This window comes from Chamaea fasciata, unplaced genomic scaffold (assembly GCF_029207755.1).
Source record: "Chamaea fasciata isolate MVZ Bird 193981 ecotype frontalis unplaced genomic scaffold, bChaFas1.0.hap1 SCAF_19, whole genome shotgun sequence".
Taxonomy (NCBI): domain Eukaryota; kingdom Metazoa; phylum Chordata; class Aves; order Passeriformes; family Sylviidae; genus Chamaea; species Chamaea fasciata.
In genome coordinates this window covers 3,510,342-3,534,295 of record NW_027094104.1, presented here as the reverse complement: position 1 = coordinate 3,534,295, position 23,954 = coordinate 3,510,342, and the positions used below count along the sequence as shown (strand labels likewise).

The 23,954-nt window shown below is 43.8% G+C and overlaps 1 protein-coding gene across 1 annotated transcript in view; it reads right to left on the bottom strand.

Annotated features, from left to right (window-relative positions):
• GNA13 (G protein subunit alpha 13) overlaps positions 1-23,954 on the bottom strand; it is a 29,682-nt gene extending 5,728 nt beyond the window's left edge. Inside the window, exons 1-3 of the mRNA XM_066200206.1 lie at positions 23,651-23,954; positions 21,132-21,358; positions 3,466-3,516 (exon numbers count right to left, since the gene is read on the bottom strand). Coding sequence (XP_066056303.1) covers positions 3,466-3,516; positions 21,132-21,358; positions 23,651-23,933 — 561 coding nt within the window. The 5' untranslated portion in view covers positions 23,934-23,954. The remainder of the gene's footprint in view (positions 1-3,465; positions 3,517-21,131; positions 21,359-23,650) is intronic.

Sequence of the window (23,954 nt, the reverse complement as noted above, 5' to 3'; positions counted from 1 at the left end):
CAGTCCAAGTCTTTCTGTTATCTGCAAAGTGCATCTCTACCACACAGCTGCCTGTGCTGGACTTTAAAACCTTGTTGTTCACTTGTTATGGAAACTCTTCCTCACATTTTTCCAGCATTTCTCACCATTCCAGACAGCAATTTAGGTTTTGGAATTACAGTCTCTTCTTAAAAAGTGAATGATCTATGATCTTCCTTTGACAGTGCCAATTCCCACATTCGGAGCTTTAATAAAGATGTGTAAGACCATAGTTCAGAAAGTCTGATTCAAGCAGTCAGCTGGGTGGGGGAACAAGCACACAGCACCACGGCTAGTTCAGAACCTTTATCCCAAGTTTAAGGCAGCCGGGCAAGTTCAAACCACAAAAATCAAATCTAAAAATCATGAAGTGAGTGCAACATTCCAAAAACTCTAGGATCACTTTGCTTTGCCCTGTAAGTTCCGAAGTGAAACTAGAGAGAGAGGGCTTTGTCTGAACTCTGGTTCCTTTTCCTGAGCTGCCCATGACTAAGGCACTGATTTTTATCGTGGCACGAATTACAAAGCAGCTCTGAGGCACAGGCTCCCCACCCTGCAGTCTTTGCTGCAGCAGTTACACATCTAAACCCCACAGCACTGAAATCTGGAGAGGACAACTGCTAAAGCAACATCAAGCTCCCTCCAAACTGACCAGAAGAGGTGCTGACACCCCCTTGGTCTGATTAATGAACAACTTTAAAGGGTAATAATAAGACTTTTCCCGTTGTTCAATGTATCTTGGGTCTTTTCTACTGAAATTATAGAGAGGAAAACAATCAGCAAAAGCAGTGCAGGGACTGTATGAAATGTCACTGGGCACAAGTGAAGGGATTTTGAGCAAAGCTGACTGTCAACAAGTGGGGAAGAGTGTCACAGGTTCAACACTCATTCCAGCTTCCAAATGGGAATGTATATTCTTTTGTCTTTCAGGGAGTTAGCCTCAACTTCTCCGAATAAAACCAAAAAGTCTTAGGAAAGCTCAGGAGTGACTGAAATTACTAAATTACGTAAACAAAACCAACTAATGTAATTGGGAAAGCCACATGCACCTTCAATATTGAAACAAGGGCACAAAGCAAACTCTCCAGGGAGTTGGCCTGTAATGTTGATTCAGTAAAGCTTTTAAGAACAAGGAGCTTATCCCCAGAATTCCTGACAAATTCCCTCTATGAGTACTATTACTCATTGAAAATTCCTTCCACACTTGCAGCCATAAAGAGAATCCTTTCAAGTGCCTCCTAATCCTACACACACAGAAGACCTACCATGGAAATGAGAATCTTCAGGGTCTCTCCAACCCAAACCATTCCATGTTTTATCCTGGATATTCGCTACTGTGACCCAACAGGCAGCAAATAAGGGCTCGGTGAGTTCAGTGCTGGTATCCAGCCAGGCTCCAGGAGACCAAATGTAACAACTCCCAGGAGCTCTCCCAGTATTTTAGTTACCTTTCTGAAGGACAGTTATGTTTTCTCCCTCATGCCCAGATCCTTGGAACTCAAGCAGCTTGCCCCTTTCTCAGTGCTTACCCCATTCTCCATGTCTGAACGCTGCAGCATCAGGTATTTTCCTCGGATGGCACTGAGTATTATTTTCCAAGTTCTTTCAATGTTTGTTTTGCCGTTGTCAATAAGTGGTTTTTTTCCCCCTCAAGCATCCTCACATTGATACTGATTTGGAACATGTGCTTTCTTCCTGATTTTCCTATCTCCTTTCCTCAAATTCACTTCTTCTAAACGGGTTCCTTTGGTTATCAGTAGCTCTTTTGGCTATCACAGCACTGTTTGCCTAGTTCAAATTACAATTTAAGGCATGACTAAGATCCAGTCACAAGGTGGAAAGCCAAGTCTCCCTGTGAGGTATTTTGGATACATACAGTCTGCACTGGCAGTAGAAATAGCAACACAGAGTTGCAAGGAATCCAGGAGATCCCACGCATGTCTGCCTGTCAGATACTCTTATTTTGCTGATCTGATTAAATCTGAACACTAAGTTCTTTTCCCTCAGTGCTGCTATCAGCTCCCTTTTGGCAAGAGGCACATGAATTGCAGATCTATGTGTTTATAAGCAATTTAGTTGCAAGTCAGCCCAGCTGCATCAGATAAGAACAAATACTTTTATTTACAGTTTGGGAAACAATCATTAGCCAATCTTGCCTATAGATAAGAATAAACCAGAAGAACCTATCAAATCTTTCACTAACAAAACTGAGCGAGTGCTTTTTTCCTCAAAGACTTAACAGTTTTACAACGGCAGATCCTGATGAGTCCCTCTGCTTCTCAACACCATTTGGTCCAACTCGAAGCCAGGAAAGCTGTAATTCACAGCACTCCCACAGCAACATCAGACCTGCAGTGTGTTTACGTATAAAAATATTAAAAAACCCAACTACTGACTAAGTTTTACACTTTAATCAAAGAATGGACCAGAGTTTCTCCATGAAGAACTTTGAAACGGAGCTGCAAAACTCTATCTGATCTTGCTGGGGAAAAATCCAAGCCCTGTGAAACTTAAAGGCACTTAAAGACCACGAGACATCCACCACTGGCACAGTTCAGCAGATCAGTAGAGTAGGTGCAGTTCTCCTCCTAAGCACAAGTCTTATAACTCGAGACCAAATCCAAATTCAGAGACCAAGTGCTAGAGATCTCAAGCCAGAGATCTGGGAAGCACAATGATCACAAGTGCTTTAGTCAGAACAATGACAGTTCAAAGCAGAAAAACAGTCTGGCTTAAAATTTAATCTGTTAAAAAGAAAATTGAAATTAAGCATGATGTAACAGGGTTTCACTGAAGTGGTTTGGATACCTTCATTTGTTACCATCAGCTGGGAATGACCACAGAGAAACTGTCTCCCCATCGAGTTCAAGCACAATATTAAAACTCCTGTTTTTAAAGGCAGTTTTTCCACGTGCCATTCCTGCAATCCACGACTGATGAGCATCAGCAGATACGCTCATTACTCAAGTGCTCATTAACAGTTCTATAAAAAAAGTGCTCTACAGAAATTTCAGGTGTTTCTCCAGAGAAAACAGACTTTATTCTTTACTGAGTTTATGTTGAAGTAGCTGGAAGGTGCTCGCTGACCTATGACTGATTTAACTGACAAGTTCCTAACTGGACAAGTAACCCCAAACCCAGTCGTTTTTGGATGTCATTTAGCGTTGAAAAGCTACTTTACCAGTCTCCTGCCTGGCCAAGCATTTCTAACTTGTTTTTAGTTCAATTTTGACAGAAGGTTTATTTCCAGAAAGTCTCCTGGCCCTTGCATTGCCCTGTGTTTTTGACATGTCAGTGATGAACTGCTGAGATAATGCGACAGTCCAAGTTAACTAAAGATAAAACTATTGGAGTAGACACTAATTACATTTCATCTATTTAAAACCCAGAGATCACAAAGACTACTTAAAACTTAAGACTGGAAAGAAAAATAAAAAAAGGACTTACTTGTTCTCCAAGTTTATCCAAGTTGTCCAAGAAATACTTTACAGATTCCCCCTAAAAACAAATCAAACAGTTATTTAAATAAGCGACGTCCTTGATCCCAATGGTTTACATTCTGAAGTCCAGATAATTTATCGAAACCTACATTTAAGCATTGTAAGCTTTAATCACTGCCATTTTCAAAAGCAGCTATCCTAAGAACACAACTGATGGTTTAGTCTTAGGCCAGTTAATATTTAAGCTTAAAAGCATAAAAGGCACATTTATAATAGTCACGTTCTTTCCAAGTTTAGACTTGATAAATAAATCCAAGTGTTATCCACAGGGAGCATCAATGAAGCAGCCACACCTTCATTATGAAAAGAAACATTCAATTCCTCTGAGGCTTTGCAGAGTGTGAACACACAGGCATTCAGGTGCAGGGATTAATCACCAGAGAAAAGTTCATTTATACTCCAGTGCCACAGGACTCATTCCCACAGGTACTTCCCCGTAGCACAGTGAGTGATGAGCAGAACACAGGATGAGAAACAAAAACAGACAAAGCATTTAACTCCAGTTTCCCATCAGACACCAAGCTGGAGCAGAACATCTTACTCTGGGTGATGAGCACAGCTCCAGGCTGCTGTGCAGGGTATCACATTTACTATCCAGGTTTATCTTCTGGATCCAAGTCATCCCTGTCCTGGCAAAGGGTAACTGCAGTTTTTAATCCCTCCAGTCATGTGGAACTAATGATTTTTTCATGGTAAACCTGAACTACAGTCAACCCTGCAGAACTCCATCAGCGTGCTGGGATTAAGGAGGAATTCTTCCATGTGGCACCTGAGTTCACTGGCAATAGGAATGTACTGATGGAATCCTCAGTAGAGGAAAGCACCTTTTTAAGGTTCTCAGCACCCTCACAGAAGCACAGATCTGCTTCCTTTTGGAAGCTCTTAATTACCAGCTGTAACTTCTGCATTTTACAGTAAGTGCAGAAAAGAAACCACCTGTGTTTTCACTCTGCAGGTGGAAGAGCAGGAATTCACACTGAGCTTTCCTGATGAGAAAATCAAGCAGCATCTGAGGCTGGGGTGTCTACACCTAATCCAGACAAGTGAATTAGGACAGGAACTACACCCTTACAATGACTTCCCCTCGCTTCAATCCCAACTCTGCAAACTTATCTAGGGAGAATATAAACCTCACTATTCAACTGTGTCATCTAAGCATCACCCCTGAGCAGACCAGGGTAAACAAGAGGCCAAAAAGGGCTCTGGCAGACACATCAGCAAGGTACCTTTGCAAGTTTTCCGGGCACTAAAATAAGTTACATAACACCAGTTAGATACCACACCTTTAAGTGTGCAATTTGAACATCAACGTTTAATGAGGCAAGACTGGGACTCTGGTTGGAACATGCCTCGTGCTCAGCACACCTGCAGGGAGAGAGCCCAACAGGCCTCTACTACCTTATTTTACCTCTTGTCTGCCTCAGCTGTCCTGCTTTTCTCTGGGGCGACAAACTGCAGCAGGAACACCATTTTAGGAGCAGCAGCAACTGCCTGCAGTGACAGCACAAGTGAATCTTTTCCAGCATCTGTTGTAGCCTCAATCCTCTAAGGAAGGGGATTCCTATTTCACAGAAAATGAACAACCCTAATGCACGAATCCATCAAGCTTCCCAAGGAGTAACGGGATCAGAATTCAGGCCTTCCAAGTGCTAAAACCACTGTCTGTAGCCAAAAACTAAGGCAAAATAAAATTTAAGGTCAGGTTTAATTTCTTTTTTAGGTGCCAACAGGAGCTGGCAATGTTCCCTTCCCCACAGGGCTGGCTACACACCAGTCAGGCAGATTTCAGACTCAGTAAGTGCAGGTATTTATTCTGGAATACCTGGGCCTCAGAGGCTGAATTTGTGTGTGTGTGTGTGCATACAAGCATGCATTTTAATCCCAGACAGCTTTTTTATACGACTTACAGCAATACCTACTCCCTAAAGGATCATTAACTCTGCAGTTAATGTGGAAGTTACTACATCTCCTTTAGGTCCCAGGCCTTGCAGCTACTGCAATAGATTGAAAAGTTGGAGCAGACAAGCAAACCACAGCCTGGAAAGGTCACAAAACATCCCCACAAGCAGCTTTCCAAAAGAGGGGATTTCCTGAAATCACAAATGCAAAATACACAGGCCTGCAGCGACAGAAACACTGCAGGGCCATGCATCCAGCAGCAGCCACTGCCAGGGAACACTGAGATGCCAACTCCACTTCCAGGCTGGCACCTTTCAGAGCCAGTGGCAGACAATCATCAAAGAGGCTGTGCTGAAACTGAAGAGACTGAACTATGAGTTACAACATAACACAGTTCATTAAGTAGAGACATTCCAGCTTCCCTCCTCCACACCGTGGGCTCAGCTGCTTGGGTTCTCCCCTCATAAAAATCTGTTCAGGCAGCGAGTAACATGGACATGACTCAACTCTGTAACCAAGGACAGAAGTTGTTCATTCACGGTTTTTTACCAATCTGCATACCAAATAAAAACCTACAACAGCTTCACGCTTATCATCTCTTCTTCCATCCCACTCCAGCCACCCATCCACAGCACAGAGCCACAGCCCAGGGCCCTGAGCAGCGGTAATTTTCTGTCTGCCCTGGACAAGTTGCCATCAGCAGACTGAGCTCTAAGCACAGACACTACTGAACAGGGAACTATCTCGCGGAACAGATTGTTATCAGAATGCACTATTGGAGAACCAGAGAGTTTTGACCCATTTAAACAAGTTTCAAAGAGGCAGCATTACAAAGCAGCCAAGCTTCAATCCCTTCCCAAAGGGTGAAGTTTTTTATTTTTCCCAATAATGAAGAGAAACGCTGAAAAACTCAGCACACAACAACTGAGGAAAGTCTTAATGGCACCTATTTTTAAACATCAGTTAGAAAAGGATCCATTCACATCCCTGTACAACAATAGCCCCAAAGACAGCTTCTGTGTCAGGCTGCTTTTTCTTGGCAGATAGAGAACCAGCTCCCACTCAGTAAATCCATGACAGTGACCAGATTTAAGTAGCTGTATTCAACAGCTGTCACCTAAAATTTCCCTTCTGACAAACTGTAAACTCTCTGGTTTACCCAAAAGGACTGGAAAAAAGAAACTGGGTTTCCCCACTGTGTCCCACTAACGCCAGTGTGGCTCACCATGTCCAGCCCTGCCACGTGGCTGCTTAGCAATCGATTTGTGGCGTCATGCCACAAAGGAGCCACACCAAAGGCAACATCTAGACAGAAATGAGAAGCTGAAGGATCTGCCCCCATTAAAACCCCCACAGTTCTCCATTACACTCCTGCTGGCTTCACACCCACATTCTGTGAGTACATAGGACGGAAATGTAAAGATTAACTAAAAATACAGTGATGCCCCCAGCACAGGAAGGACCTTGACCTGCTGGAGGGAGTCCAGAGGAGGCCACCAAGCTGATTACAGAGATGGAGCACCTCTCCTACAAGGAAAGGCTGAGAGAACTGGGAATGTTCAGCCTGGAAAAGGGAAGACTTTGAGGTCATTCAACTGTGGCCTTCAGTACCTGAAGGGAGCATACAGGAAAGATGGAAAAACTATTTACAAGGGTGAGGACAAAGGGGAATGGCTTCACATTGACAAAAAGTAGGTTTAGATTGGTTATCAGGAAGAAATTCTTCACTTTGAGGATTCTGTGGCACTGGCACAGGTTGCCCAGAGCTGTGGATGCTGCGCCCCTGGGAATGTTCAAGGCCAGGTTGGACAGGGCTTGGTGCAACCTGGGACAGTGCCAGGTGTCCCTCCACACCATTCTCTGGTTCTGTGTGATAGCCTTGAACCAGCCACAGGTGAACCTTCCTTTTAAAACGGAGATGAACCCTCTGAAGTAATCGGTGCAGTTGAGCAGTTTGGAAATGCAGATGTCTGAAGGGCAGCAATGACACTGCAGGAACCAGCCCTGCCATGGAGCCCAACTCACCCCCTGCCCCGTCCCCTCTCCTGCCCTTCAAGTACAGCCCAAAGATGCCAATGCAAGGACAAAACCCAACACAGGCTTGGGCACACATCTCCAGTGAACACTGAGCTACTGCAATAAAGCAAACTTCCAGAGCACACCCCGACAGAGCAGAATGAACAGCCCACACATCAGCCTCAGGGACCTTCTGGTGTTACAGGAGGTGCTTTGGCTGTTGTAAACTTTATTAATTTACATCAGGATATCAAAATGTTTGAGAAAGATGCCCTTTTTTGTTCAGATGGAATATACACGTCTCAGCTGTGGCCCTTCAGCCTCCTCCTGATTCAGAAAAGCATGTAAACCACAGGAAGTTGACTGTTAAGTAACTTTATTCATAACTGTCAACTATTCCGTTTTCAGAAAGGTTTGAGTCAAATCAGCCTGTGCCTCCTGCAGCCTTGTGATCCTCCCTGAGAGAGTCAAGTCACTTCATCATGAATGTAAAAGGAAACACTGAAATCTCACTCGTATCAAGGTGCCTGACATTACAACAGCTTCCCCTACAATTCTGCATTTAATTACTTGTTAAATGAAATACCTCCAGTTTTATAATTCATTCTCTTTACAAAGACATGGTTGCAGCAGAGTTGGTCATGTAGATGTAGCCAGGACCTGCTGGTGTGGTCATCTGCAGTAAACCAGAGCATCTTTTACAAGCAGGTATCTTTTACAAGCACAAAGATCACTGTCTGCCTACTGCCTCAAGCAAAGTAACCATAAAAATATTTCTGAGGGAGGGGAAGAAAAAAAAAGAACAAACCTACATGAAATACCCACCAGATGAACACATCTTTTAAACCCAGGAAGCACCAATCTATTTGGTTTCCATGAAAACAATGTCAGCAATCTAAATATGATTTGTTGAAACCTTAGCATAGCCAAATGCCTTTTTAGCTCTTCAAGGGATCAGGGACACTGCATTTTTTCCACTAGCAATTGCTTAAAAAAGAAAAAAAGAGATGGAGGGAAAAGCATCAAATAAAGATTTTGTCATCACAAGGTTTAAAGAAAGAAACAATTTATCAAACCATCTAGGTTTGGCTGCAAGTTCAGTGGAACATACTGAACTGACAAGGCTTATTAAGTATGTGAAATAATAAATCAGATATTTTAAGAAAAGAGGAGATGTAACTTAGTAGCTCTATATTACAACTTTAAGAATCACCAAACATTTTCTCTTCCTGACCTTCCTTGAAATTCTCGAGAAAGAGAAATAAATATTTCCTATTTTATTTAATTTAAACCCCACAAAGACACAAGAAACAAAAACATCACCATAAATAAGCTTTTTTACAAGCCTAGTTTAGAATAAGAACAGGCAACTGCAGTGTTTTTAGGCTGGTGTGTACATGCCTAAATATGCAAACCAAACCATCCATAACACTGGAGAATCAGCTTGAAGGGAAGATGAAGGAAAAACAAGCAGAGTCTGAAAAATCTGCATTTTACTGCACCCTAGTAATGCTTAGAGCACACACATCATTAGGTACAGGGTGTTTTTCTGTTAGGGGCTTAATCCAGGAAAATCCACAGCTGAGGATTTTGGCAAAGGAAAGAATCTCTAACAACCTTTTTTTTTCCTTGCCACCCCACCCTAAGCTGATTTAAAAGACTACAAATCAATAGTGCTGCCACGGAAGTTTTAGCAGATGTCTTCTGAAATGGCAGTAATAAACAGAGGGATAATGAATGGAGAAACATTTCAATCAAATCCATCAATGCAGATTCCCAGGGGAAGGGAGATTAGAGGGCACAACCTCCTCCACCCAAACAGGGAATATCTGCAGCATGACACAAAGGAGGGAGATGATCCTGATGATATATTTATGCCACGAATGCATATCCTAATTACATTAATGAGCTCAAATCCGCAACTGTCTTGATTGTTAGACCAGCAGGTTTAACCAACTCTCATGTCGAGACATTCAACTGGTTTGGTCTCTTTTGCTGCTCTCAGACTTGGAGGTAAACGAAACAATCTTGGTTCTTTCACAGCCCTCAGGTTTCTACAATTTCTCTTTCCAGTCACTCCTCCCAGCGCTTTTTGAAGAGGATTCCTCTTTCAAATATGCCCAAGTCAATAGACTAGAACAAAACTTCCCCACACTCACACCTATAACCTGTTTACTCAAGGAACTAAACTTTAAAAACATACTTTCACTGTTTTATAGCAGCAATCCAGCAACTTGATTGGTATCTCCTAAGGTGAGGGGAAACAACTGATTTCTGAATTGCCACTCCATGCTCTAATACTTGATTTAACAGTCACTCATCAAGCAGTACGAGCAGCATTCTGTAAGTTTACAGTAAGAAAATACAATAACTAATTTTTAATAATGGTGCTGAAGGTATTTGGGGGAAAAGGCCCAGGTAAGCAGTAGTATATTTACTTCCCAAACTGCCAGTTGGGGTGAAAATATTTGAGTGTGCACTAACACAAAACACATTTCTCTGTGAGAGGTTTCCTTTCTCTAAGTGTTAATTACGGCCAAAGCACAGCAGGCCCCATGTATGCCCACATGGATTACAGAATCACAGAATTTCTAGGTTGGAAGAGATCTTCAAGATCATAGAGTCCAACCCAGCCCCAACACCTCAACCAGGTCATGGTATCAAGCGCCACATCCAGTTTCCTTTTAAACACATCCAGGGATGGTGACTCCACCACCTCCCCGGGCAGACTATTCCAGTATTTAATCGCTCTTTCAGTGAAAAACTTCTTCCTAATTACTGTGGCCATGTGCAGAGCAGCCAACTGTTCCATGTGAAACCAATCCCAAACTCTCCAAAACTGAAGGGCAAACTGCTGGAAAATGGCACTGCTGCCTGTGGAAGCATGAAAGGAGCTGAAGCACAAAGGGCTGAAGCACAAACAGTGTGTGTCAGGACACCTCACACCTCCCAGCTTCATTCTCTCCAGCTCAACCATTTGAATAGTCCTTTAAACCTGATCTGCCCATTTCCAGAGATAAAATTCAGCACATGGAGATTAATTCCTGTTTCTTTGCAGGAACGGAGAGTTCAGACCCAGCTGCTGATACAGGAGTACAAAATGCTGCTGGCCCTGATCAATGCACATCAGAAATGCGTCACAGTTCGGGGCAGCTCCGGGAGCACAGAGCCATTTCCCCTTTCCGCACGCGCCGCCTGCACCTCGAGCCCCGTTTGCCTCTCGTCAGAGCCAGCACAACTGCGTCACACAGGGCAGAAGTGAAACCTGCCCCGGGTTTGGGCACACAAGCTGAGGAGGTGTCCCAAAAAATAGGAAAGGTTCAAGTCCTGACTCACAGAAGCCATCTTTCGTAAAACCTTTTGGTAGCAGAGCAGAGTTTGTGTCTGCAACAGCTGGATCAATTCAGCTGGAGGGTGCTCAACTCCAAAAGCACTAAGGGAGAAGTCACACCAAGTTCATTTCATGACTGACATTTTTGTCTTGCATAACAGCATTAACAAAGAAAGGTGAAGGGGTTTAGGAAGGGGTTTAACCCAATAATATCCCTTTAATCTATTATCCCCCATTTACCGTGTAATCCAATTAATCCATAATTCTCAAAATGTGGCTAACAAATGGAGGGAGACAGAGCACGCCAACCTGAGGGCCTGCACTGTGACATCCTGGCAGCACCTGCCAGCTGGGGACATCTGCCATACCCTGACAGTGACAGAAGGATGTCACCAAGCCAGCCTGGAACTAAATACTCCAAACAAGGCTCCAGCATCAGCTGCTGCTCCTTCCTGCACCCGGTCCAGCAGTGCCAGACTCACACAACTCACACTCAGATTGTCTTCCATCAGCAGAGCATTTACACACTTTCTTATATACCATGCCACTCCAATTAAATTAATCAAAACGTGGTTAAACTCTAAAAAGAAGTTAATCTGCATACCAGCAGACCACAGAGCAAACTGTTCCAGTTTTCAATTATTTTCCTAAGAGGGAAGAAATCCATCTCAGTTTTCTTAGTTAGCTATCCCTCCCTTCTCCTGGTGGAATTTAATTGCTGGATTCTTAATTGCCCAAAAATATGCAAATTCACCACAGCTTCTAGGTAGGAAACAGCATTCTATTAAAGCCTACAAAACTACCGTTTCTCCACACCAGGCATTCTGCTATCATACTTCTAATTGTGAAAGACTGCTTGGAAACCAGAATGTGACATATTCTAGAAGCTCCTTCCAACAGATAAAAACCCTCAGAGTCCACAGCATTAATCCTGGAGTGAATAAATTCCTCCCTATGAGGTGCTGGCACAGGGTGCCCAGAGAAGCTGTGGCTGGCCCATCCCTGGAATGTCCAAGGCCAGGTTGGACAGAGCTTGGAGCACCCTGGGATAGTGGAAGGTTGGGAGAGGAACAAGATGAGCTTTAAGGTTCCTCCATCCCAAACCATTCTGTGATTCCATCACCTTCCTTAGGATCACCATGCTTTCAAATAGGAAGCAAACTCGAGGTTGTTGCAGCCCGTTCTGGACATCAGAGCCAGGCTGAGAACACATGAACCGGCACATGGGACACACCACAGACCCAGAGCATTCAGCCAAAAGGCTTCTGCCTGCCACAACCTGAACAGAAATTAACCATGAAAGCAAAGGATCAGGTGCAGTTTGTTTCTTCAAAGGTCTTCTTACTCCCTCCCTAAGTATTTACAATCCAAACTCCTCTTCCATGAAGTTTACTTTAGGAAAGACACAAATACTTTGCAGAATTTCAAATTTCATTGATGAAACTCATCCTCCAGGCCCCAGAACACACAGAAATCTTATGAAAACATGCAGGGACCAAGGAGAAACTGCCACCTCCCAGTTACTATTTACACTCTCGGCAGCATCTCTATAAACCTCAGATGTTTTGCACACAAAACAGACTGGAACCAGACTGTAAACATTTGCTCTTCTTTCAGAGCACTGACCCACTGGCTCCATGACTTCACGTGTTTGCAACTCCAACTGCATTTCATCTAAGGCTGGAGCAGTGGTGAGTCTGCAAATCTGCCATCCATCATTTAGAGCTTCACTTGCTTCCAAGTTGTACAAGACCAGCGAAGGCTCCCAAAAACATGACAAATATTTGGCATGTGGAAATGTATCAGCACATAAAACTGGCCATGCTGGACTTGAAGATGCTTGAAAAGTCCATTATTGCATAAACTCTGCACTAAATCAAAACATTTCAAAATCAGAGCCCTGAACTGGATCCCAATGCATTTCTCTAGGATTCCGTTTTAAAGTACATTTGGTTCCTATTTCAGCCTCATGAGAAATCCAGATGACCAAAAGCTTTTTAGTTCCTTCCTCTGTCCCAATCAGAAGAATCCGTTTCAATTAAGTTCTGGTATTTCTGTCTGCAGCCAGTGATGCACTCACAAACCAGCTCTTGTTCCAAGCCATCCGACAAGATCCTGTGATAATTTACTGGGCCTAGTGAAAGATCTGCCTGTATCATTACCTGAATATTAGTGTTTTAAAAAATTACTGGAAGTTGTGTCTAAAAGAGCTCAAAGGAACAGCAAAGTCCACCAGACTCCCTAAAAAGCAACAAGAGGCTGAAAACATTTCATGTCACTCGTAGAATTTTGTACTACAAATTAACTAAAACTAGAAAGAAATATAAATTAATTACTAGAGCAACAATATAACTTTGCTACTGAAACCAATTAAAGATCCCAATACCGCCCACATGCAAAATTTCAGTAATCACCCTGCATTACTTTTTCCCCCCACAATTTTGTGTAGATATTCTGAAATACAGACAGTACCACCAGTGCACTGTGTCCACCCCTGGAAATTCTGCATCCTCTTGATTTGGTCACCAGTGGATGATAAAATAACATCACGTGCCCAAAAAGAGAAGTGCTGCCAGGCTGGCTGCAGAGATCCCAGCATTTTGTTTGCAATAATTTCCCCAGCATCTTTAAACAAAGGAAGAAAAACCAGAAACTCATGTAGTATTACATATTCCTGTACCCTTGATCCATAAAAAGAATTTGGAGTCTTTTCAGTTCCTTGGTTAAGTCTCTGAAAAGGAGCATGATATTTCACTTTTTAACTGAGAAGACTCTGAAGGAAAAGAAATTTAAGGCAGAAATGACTATGATGGAGAGGAGTGCAGCATGGTACAGTGAACTGTGTGCTGTAAAAGGCAGCTCACTCCCTATTTCTGTTCATCTGGAGCAGTTGTTGTCAGTTATTGTGATGATAATTCAGGGTGTTTTCTGTATTTAAAATTCCTCAACTTTTCCAGCTCTATTACCTGATGTTTCTTGTTAATGCAGACATGCAAGTGGAGAAGATACTGGAAGTAACTTAGGACTCCTTTAGCTGCCAATCTACTCTTGACCATTTTCTTTATCATTATTTAAATTCAACCCATGAGGCAACTCTAGGATAAAATATAAGTGTTAGTCTCCAGGATTATTCAGATTTTTTTTTAATTAAATACACTTTATTTACAGTTTGAGGCTGCCAATTAACTAATATAATGTTCTGTGACTCATTTATTCATGTTTAAGATATAAATAAAGGCTTCATATTCCAGAGTCATACAAGATACTACTTGGTATCAAGCAGCCTCCATCAGCACCGTGAACATACAGCTTGTTATTCTGTCAAAGGGCAGGTTCTGCACCCTCTAAACTTCTCAACTGAGAACTGAATTTGGTAATTCAGATCCTTAGCAAAGAAAAGTGCCAGCAGACACAATGCTGGCACAGAGATTATCTTGCTTTCCCACAACTACGGTTGTTCTATTGCTTTTCTTACATAGTGAAGTCAGTTGCACTTGCGTTTTCCCACATTCTCATAAGCAACTTCCTCAGCTACTAGAAGCTGAAGTTTTCTACCCCGTTGCTCGTTCTGCGTAAGAGGTGTGGCCTGAACCCAGAAGATATCAAAGCATTCATCACTAACTGAAGTCTGGGACAAAAAGGAGCCAAAACAGTCACCCAGCATAACCAGCAATATGTGCTTGGTGAGAGCAGACTTCACCAGCCTCTAAGGCTGAAGCCTTGTTACAGTAAACTCAAATTAGGAAACGGCAGCACAAATCAACACTGCAGGGCACCTTAGCCCTGAAGGATGCCATATTTACACATGAAAAAGATCCCTCTCTATTCTCTGCCTCAGGTGTAGAACACAGACACGGAAGATGACACTGCATTTGTACCACAGGAGATTTGCTGACAGCTGTGAATCCTGGGACTGTGCAGGGTTTGTGTTCAGGAAGTCATTTCCAAATGGACACAGAACGGTGCAGGCAGAGCTGTGCAAATTCCAAAGGTTGTAATGAGGCAGCTCTGCAGGTACCAACAAGTAACACCTTGCAGGTGAGTAGAGAGCACGGAAATGAGCTCGGAATGAATGTCTGTACCAAGGGTCATATTACACTGCACAGCAGAAGCAGCTAAAGCTCCTCTAACACATTTGCAGAGATTTAAAACAACCTGCTGAGAAGAGATTCTCACACTCAAGATGTAAATATTCATATTCAGAAGGGCACTTGTATTTTATACTTATTTAACCACGGCTTGGTTATAGAATTCCCTTTTTTGGCAGAAGTAGGTCACCTTCTACTCTCCTGCAACAAAATATTTAGGAAACTAAGGCACATGACCATCAACAGAACACAGCTTGTTGGAGACAGAACATGCACGAGAACACAAACCTCTGCTCCCACAGTGCATTGTGCAAGTCTGCATTTTAAAACCATTGGTTCCCCATCACAGAATCCCAGAATGGTTGGGGTTGGAAGGGACCTTAAAGATCCCCTTGTTCCAACCTGCTGCCAGGGACAGGGACCCCTTCCACTAGACCAGGTTACCCAATATTTGGATTGAATTTGAATGAAGAATTCCATCCTCAGAGATTGCACTGAGACCACACAGAAAACAGAGGCTTTTACAAGCCAAGTGTAGCACACAGGACTCCAAAAACATTCCTGGTTGGAGGACAACTCATTCTGCTTTGGTCTGGCACAACATGTCTACATCAAGACAGCTCCTGCTGAAAGACCGCTCAATTCCAGAACCACGTTTGTGCTTAACAGTAACAAAAAATAAAAATATAAAAAAACCAAATACAGCAACAATCTGAAAAAAAATACAACAAAGATGTTCTCCAGCAAAACCAGACCAGCACCAGCTGGCAATAAAGATCAGTCCACTCTCCAGACACTTCAATATTTTGCTGCTAACAAGAAGTCACCAGGCAGGAAAGAAAGAGTGGTGGAAAGGGAAGAAGGCAGTCGCAGAAACAGCCTTTCAGCTCTCAGAGGCTGAAACAGAAATCCTAATCCCAAACCTGGAAAATGACAAAAAAAGGCACTTGGTGTTAAGTTGGTATAATTCACCTGAAGATGATCCAGCTTGACTGAAATATTACAGTCCATCCCCACTACCAAAGCACTGGACTGGCACACACTGAAGGGTTTTTGGCAAACCTGGGGTAAGGACACTCAGCCCTCTACTGCTGGACTCCAGAGTTAATCCCTATAAGGAGTCCTATAAATACCAACTCAAAACCAGCAATATCTTGTCACTGGGGCTGGAAAAATAGCAAATCTTCCAAAAATCCAAGTCTCTTTTGAGGAATTGAATGGCTCATTTTAAAATATAAATTTGCAAAGCACTTTTTTTTCCACAGTTATAGCAACAACCCTTGATAAATCCTTTTCACCTCAAGACCAAGAGATGGCAAGTAGCCTTTTCCAAGGGCTTTAAGGAGTCATGCTCACTGTACACTGGCCATCCTGTGATCTGATGTCTGGCAGAGCATTGATTGGGGAAAGGGGGAAAAAAAACTGTTCATATTTCAACATATATAAAGCAGCAGCTTTTAGGTTTTCCACCCAGAAATTTAGGCAATAGTCAGTGTAATTACAACACTATATTTCAATAAACTGACTCTGAATGATGTGATTAAATGCCCAAATAGTCAATGTTTAGAGAAATGCTGGGTGAGTGGATCTCATGTCTGTAAATGAGGATCTTCCTGTCAGTCTCAGAAACCTTCTCCCAACAGCTGATGCACTCAGTCATGTCCCAACAGAAGCACCTCCTGCCATCTTCAAGCAGAGTGGGACAACACCACCCAATCCCACAGCCAAGAGATCCAAGGGGAGGGCCAAGCCTACTTCCCAGTGTAGGGGTGTGGGAGTTTAAAGAGATTAACACCGGAAGGAAAATCCACACGCTGCAGAAGCCGCTGAAAGGCTTCTGGAAGTCACTGTCACAAACACAATGTGGCCACTTGAATGAGTGACAGGTAAGACACTCCTTTCCCAGGCTCCACACTCCTGACTTTGTGCACTGACCTCACAGCTGTCCCAAAAGATGGGAATCCACCCTCCAAAAGGGGAAGAGCTCAGCATCTGGCAACTTAGCCCAGGTCCACACATAACTGACCTCAGGCACATTTCAAGATGTGTTGCCTGTGCACCTGAAAGGACAATGAACTTTCCTAATATTCCACAATGTCCATTTGAGGACTCAGCCTTTCAGTAGAGCTTAATTAATGTCCTTGTGTGTACAACAGCCCCACTAATATTCAGGAAGAACCCTGAAAAGCCCAAGCAGAATAAGACAAAATACAATACAATCTTCCAGTAAACTGAACAATCCCTGCCAAAAATACTCGTCTGCAACAGAAAAAAAGCTCCATGGAAGCTGCTACAAAGCTATCACTGAAACTTCAAGCAGAACACGCCTTTTCCTGTCTTCTATAATCTCATCTAGCACTTGCAGACATGTCACAGAAAAACTTGTGATGCAGAGGTGAGTGCCTATCCTATAATCCTTACTGTACCATCTGTGTCTGCAGTTCTATGCAGACATGGACAAAAATAAAGGGTCATCTCCTCCTCTGCAGCTTTCTGCCTTAAAAATTCCCAACAACATTCAGTGTTACTTGCAAGTAGGGCAAAAGGTTATCTGCCTGAAGATCAACAACTGCTGGTAGCAAAGATCAAAACCCACCCAAAAGTTACCTTTAACAAGAACAAAACCTGAACACATTCAAAGCTTATCACGCATCTGAGCAGCTCGGCTCTCATCACACTCCTCCATTCTCAGAGAACAAGGAGACTCCTGGAGAATACTTCAAAATGCTTCTCTGTTAAGAGCCCTCATAGCAAGTTCAAGAAATGACTGACATGAGAGGGGAGCACAAGGCTGCTCTTACTCACAAGGGCCTTGCTCAGTGTTCCACAGCACCAAACACAGCTCAGCTGTCAGTGCCTGGGAGCAAAGCTCCAGGAGAACAGCAAACCCACTGAACAGCTGACCAGCACACACAGAACAGCCAGGAACTGCCCAGGTAAGGCAGTGTGCATGCTGCAGAATGAACAGAATGGCTGTGTTTATCCGAGTCATTTCGGGAGATTTTTTAGCGGAAACCATGCAGCAACAGGAAATGTGAAATGTTAATGAGGTGCCACAAGGTGCTGGGCTGATTCAGATTAAATCTGGAACTCATCCTTGTCAGCCACCTGAGAGGCCAGAAAAGAAGCAAGCCTGGTGGCTGAAGGAGAGGGAGCCTGAGGATGAGCAGAATGTCCAGTGTAAGCTCCAGAACTGCCTCAGCCACAGAGCCAGGACAGTCTGCAGTTACCTGTGCCAGTGGAACAATCACCTGAATGAGCTTGGTTTGTAATAAAATGTCAGGGATTATAACTTTAACCACCTGGGAAGCACTGAAGTGGCACATATTGCACTAAGCTGTAATTAGCTCTTTTCAGTTTTAAAGAGCTCCCCAAGCTAATGTGTAATGAATTTTCATAAATGCTGCTGCTGGTGGCCAGAAGGCCCCTATTTTTGTATCAAGGAAAATAAATCATATTGGCTATCCCATGACCACTTGAGTTAACAAAATGAGGAAGGACACTCCAGTGAGCTAGACATGGAAACGCTGATTCCTAATTCCATTAAAATACAACCGAGTTCTTTTTCTTGTTTGTTTGTTTTTGCTGCAGCTATAAAAAGATCACATTGTTTCCTCAGTCTCCCAACATCATCAGTAAAAGATCCTGAGAAAAATGAAAAAAAGCAAGAGCAGCATAACAAGCCCTCACAAACACATAGATGTTGAGCATATGTATTGAAGTTTTAACCATATTCTTGCAGAAACTTCAATCTTAAACCCTTTTTGTCTGTCCTACCTGCCCAAGCTATAAATGGCTTTTACACTACACATTCTTGTTGCCTTTCCTCCAGAATTTACATGTAAATTTTAACATTTTTCACTCCTTACCCATCACTGCTCTGTTTTCCATTTGCTCACCTCTACCTCTGTCCCAAAGTGTCCTATTCCCATGGCAAACACTTCCCCAGTGTTTCTGCCTGTGCCCTCTTAGTGTGAGCCATGTTTTTCAGTCCAGTGAAAAGTGAAACTCACTCAACAGTCTGAAAAGAAGTTAGAGCAGATACAAACAGTCCAAAAATGCTCCATGTCCATGTCAGTCCCAGTGCTCTACACTATTTCTGTGTCACTTTCCCCTTTCTCCTACTCATCTAATGATTGCTGCTATTTCTCATCATATTTTTTTGCCACAAGAAGCTGAACTGGAATCAGAACAGTATTTTCCTCTTTTCCCCCATTCTACAGTGTTAGAAGTTTTTAGTCTGGAGCCTTGACTTCAAGAGTCAGTACTTGACACGCCTGAACTGTCTGTGTCTCTCCCAACTTCCCCCTGCCCTACCTCCTGACTGGGACACGCCTGTCACTCCCTCCTTAACCATTTGTGTCCTCCTCTCTTGTCACAACACAGACCTGAAGTCTCTGAACACCCTCCTGCAAAGCCTGGAGCAGGTACAGGAAAACCCCACACTGCTTCAGGAGATTCCCTCTGTTCTGCTGCCCACATGGAGCTCTGGCAGAACTCAAGCTGAAGCTTACTGAGGTAAAACTGAGACTTCATGCTTGGCCAGCACACATCATACTGCCTGCACTCAACACAATGACATCATTCAGCTGCCTGGTTTTTTTTTTTTCCCTTCATGTTTATAACTTGGCATAAATATATCCAGCTGAGACTTTGAAATGATTTAGGAAATAAAGTAATGTAAGTACAAATAAAGCAGTTACCTTGCTTTCAAAAATCATTAGGACAGTATTCAACTATTAAGAGCACCTAAAAAATACTCCTGAGTTCCGCCTAAAGCACAATGAGATAAATCCGTATTTTTGCAGATAATTGCACAGATTTAGGGGTTTACAGAAGAAAGCAACAGCTTTTTTTCTGTAAGGTTCAGAAGAACAAATTCTTCACAACCCACTCAAAGTGAAACTCAGCACATGTTTCAGTTTTGGAAAGAACCCACTTCCCAGAGCCACAAGATGACAGAACAGTAATTGCTCCCTTCCCTTTGCTACACAGCCTCAAGTCACTAAACATGTTTAATCGAAGACAAAACTGTTTTATTGAACAGATTTTAAAGGAGATCCCTCCAGCACAGCCATTACACCATTAGAAGTCACATCTGTACCAGAATCTTGACTACAGAAGAGCAATTACTCTTTTATGAGCACTTGAAGGTGAAACTCAGGGAGCAACAGGTCTCCTTAGGAACTTATTTACAGAGCTCAGCCCAGGGCTGGGCAGGTGATAGGTCACTGCAGCACCTGCCCATTCTGCAATCTCCAGAAGACATTCCATGATCAGGGCAACACATATTTATAGAATACACAACCTATTTAAGTCAGCCTATGATTACACAACTATTCATAATAGCTCAACAGGAGACATCATGAGCTATTGTTTGGATGCACATTAACACAAAGGTTATTTTTCAGACATAAAAACACAAAGCCACTTATGTTTAAGAGACCTACAAGAACAGATTTAATCTATTTTAAGGTTCTCAACTCCCACCCCCATAAAACCCTATGCCATTGGCATACACAAGTCTATGAACAAACAATCAAATTTAACTCGAATTTTTCATTTCTTTTTACAGCATCTGCATGGGAATGGAGCAAAGGGAGCTCAGCTGTCACAGACAGTTTGAGCTGCAGCTCAAGAATCAAGAGGTTTCCTTTTCATTTCCTACCCACTACTGAACTGTATACTCTGTCTCTACCCCACTATTAAATTGTGTATTCCATCTTCAGCTGAGAACTTCAATGTAACAAAAATCTCATTACACGAGTATTAACACAGACATTCAAAACTAAACAGGAAGTATACAGAGGGAATGTTTGCTAGATTGCTCAAACTGGAATAGAGAAGGGAGTGGTTTTTAAATTCTTCTCATTAACCCATGCATATCTTTTCTTAAAAAATCACATTACTATTAAGCCTGTCTATTGCAAACCATTTTTTTTTCTGTTTGGCTTGGTTTTTGAAGTTGAGGCACCAGTTAATAAAAGGGTAGTAACAATCATATGGTAAAAATACTGTGAAGGTACCAGCTTTGTTACAAAACTTAAAAGCCCTCAATACCTCAGCTTTCCCACATACAAAATGAGGACGATTACGTCAGGATCTCTTTTATTATTATTAAAAAAAAAAGGGGGGGAAGTAGCTAAATGCAGCTGTGTGCAACACCACGGAGCACCAGCCAACCACTCCGAAACGCGTCAGGAAGCGGCTCGGGGGATGTTTCACGGGGAGGCAAGGCAGGAACACAATCACACCAGACACTGAAGGGGCAGATCTTACCAGCTGGAACTCCCTGCGCCTGTCGTAGGCGTGCTGGATGCCGCTGTCAGCCCACAGGGCCCGGATGGCCGGCAGGTAGTCCAGGAACACGCCCGTCTCCACCATGCCCTGCACCACGGTGACCGCGCGCGTGTCGAAGGCCATCACCTTGTCCCCGTTGCTCTGGTTGGCGGGATCTCCCCAAGGGATATGCAGTTTCTCTCTGGCGTCCACCAGGACTCGCACGCCTGTGAGGACAAGGGAGAGCACTGTGAGCAGAGTTTCTCAGCTTTCTACTGTTTCACCAGCCCGTAGATCTGCAGAGAGGCAAACAATGCACCCGACTCTGCACAAAGCTCGATAGGAACATCCACCCGCAGGGAATCAGGAGGCGCCCAAAAAACTGACCCAAACCACTACATCTACAGGGAATATCAGAGCCCAGACTTGCTATCTCAAGAACATGACCACTATCAACAGGATTATATCCACAGTGCCAGTGTAACTCCTGAAAAAGTGTTCTTTTTAATTACTCAGTTTATCCAACCTGTGCTACCAAACTCTTTCACTTTGCATGAATACAAGATGAAGTATTTTTAATACTTTTTGTTTTAATAAACATAAGATTATTTCAGAATATTTCAAATTCAAATATTATTCAAAATATTTCAAAATATCAGGTGGTTAAACCACCTGATGTCTTGCTTTAAGGTTCTCTAGCTTTTGTGTTCTTATCAACTTGGTATCCAGTTATATCAAATTATACAGAGAATTTCTATCATTAAGAGTATTTCTATCACTGTCCTTAATATTTTCAGAGAGACTAAGACATGTATTAAAATCACTGCACTTGATAGAAGTATGTTTCTATAGGTTAAGTGCAGAAGGAGTTGTATCACCTAAAGGCTTCCCTGCACTTCTGTGGCTGTTTTGGTAAATATTCTCTAGAAAAGAAAGAGTATTTTAAGCTTAATTTTGAAGTCCTTCTGAAGGATATAAACCCACTGTGCTCATATTGATAAGGTAAATACAGGGAAATGATTTCTAGTACTACATTTACTGATTAAAAAAAAAAGAAAATTCTAGAAAGAATAAGCAACTGTAAAGGCATGGGAAGAGATATAAGGAAATTAAGATGTGGCCAAAAAACGACAGTACAGTAATATACTCATTCAGCGCTAAAGTGTTTTGTCAAGGTTCACTCCCTTTCCATGGTTTTTCTCTCTGTCAAAGGCAAGTATCTGTCAAATCTACCTGTGACTGCACAAAACCAGCCTCCCAGACTGATGTGCAGTTCCTACGTGCATACTTTCCCAGAGTATGACATGGCTTTATTAATAAACTTTAACCTGGGTGACACACATGCTCATGATTTCTACTGCTATCAATAGCTTTTCCAGCCTTGATTCATCAGCAGGTCTGTAAAACAATTCTCGTGGAGAACTGCTGCATTTTCAGGGGTTGAGTCTGGCAACACTTTGCTATTTAGAGAAACTCCATTAAGATTTCGTCCAACTATTACACAGTCCAAACCAAAAATCCAACGGGCAATTTAGATAAGAGAGAAGATGAGTGAGAAGGAGCAATGAAGTCAGGATGACAGCAGTGAAATCAGGAATCCACTACTCCCCCAAACCATGTGTGGAGGTTTTGGCAAAGCATCTAGGAAGAAGAGAGGCTCTGCCTGCGGGTTGCTGCTAATTGATGTGTCAGCCGAGTTTCCAACACAACGGCGGCGATTCTTCCACTGCAGCGAAATGCTGAGAGCACAGGGCCGGGCTCCTCCTCACACACTTCCAGGTGCATCTTCCCCCCATCCATTACCGCTCATTACCGCACTCGCATTACCAGGAAATCACGGAATCACGGAATCAATTAGATTGGAAAAGACCTCTGAGATCATTCAGTCCAACCTATGACCGAATACCACCCTGTAAGCCACACTCGCCAACAAGTGCCACGTCCAGAGACAGTGACTCCACCACCTCCCTGGGCAGCCCATTCCCGCGCCTGAAGTGAAGAAATTCTTCCTAACGTCACGCATATACCTCCTCTGATGCAGCTTAAGACCGACCCCTCATCCTATGGCCGGTTCCCTGGGAGCACAGCCCGACCCCCACCTGGCTACAAAGTTCTTTCAGCGCTTGTAGAGAGCGATAAGATCACCCCTAAGCGTCCTGTTCTTCAAGCTGATCCCTCCCAGCTCCCTCAGCCACCCCTTGCGCTCCAACCCCTTCCCCAGCTCTGCTGCCCTTCCCTGGCCCGGCTCCAGCGCAGCACCAAAGGCAAAGCCCGGGACCTGCCGGGCTCACACGGCTGCCGGGGCCGCACCCGGAGGCGCGGTGACAACCCCGCGGGCCCGGAGGGGCTGCGGCCGGCGCCGGGGGAAGGATGAGGCGCCGGGACAGCGCGGGAGGAGGAGGAGGAGGAGGCGGCGGCCCCGCGGCTGCCCCGGCCCCGGGACCCGCCCGAGCCGCCTCTCCCCGGCCCGGCCGGGCCCGGCGCTCGCAGGGCGGCCCGTCCCCGCCGCCCTCACCCACCCTTGATCACGTTGCTGTAGATGGTGGCGCGGAACTCCTCGCGGGCCGCGCGGTCCCAGTCCTGCCCGTGGATGATCCGCATCTGCTTGAGGAAGGTGGACTTGCCGCTCTCGCCCGCGCCCAGCAGCAGGATCTTGACGAGGCGCTTCACGTAGGTCTTCTCGCGGTTGAGGCACTTGTCGATCTCCTTGGACTTGCGCTGCTGCTCGGCCTCGCCGCTGGTGAGGAGGCAGCCGGGGAAGCAGCCGGACAGCGCGGAGCGGGACGGCAGGAAATCCGCCATCTTAGCGAGCGCTGCCAGCGA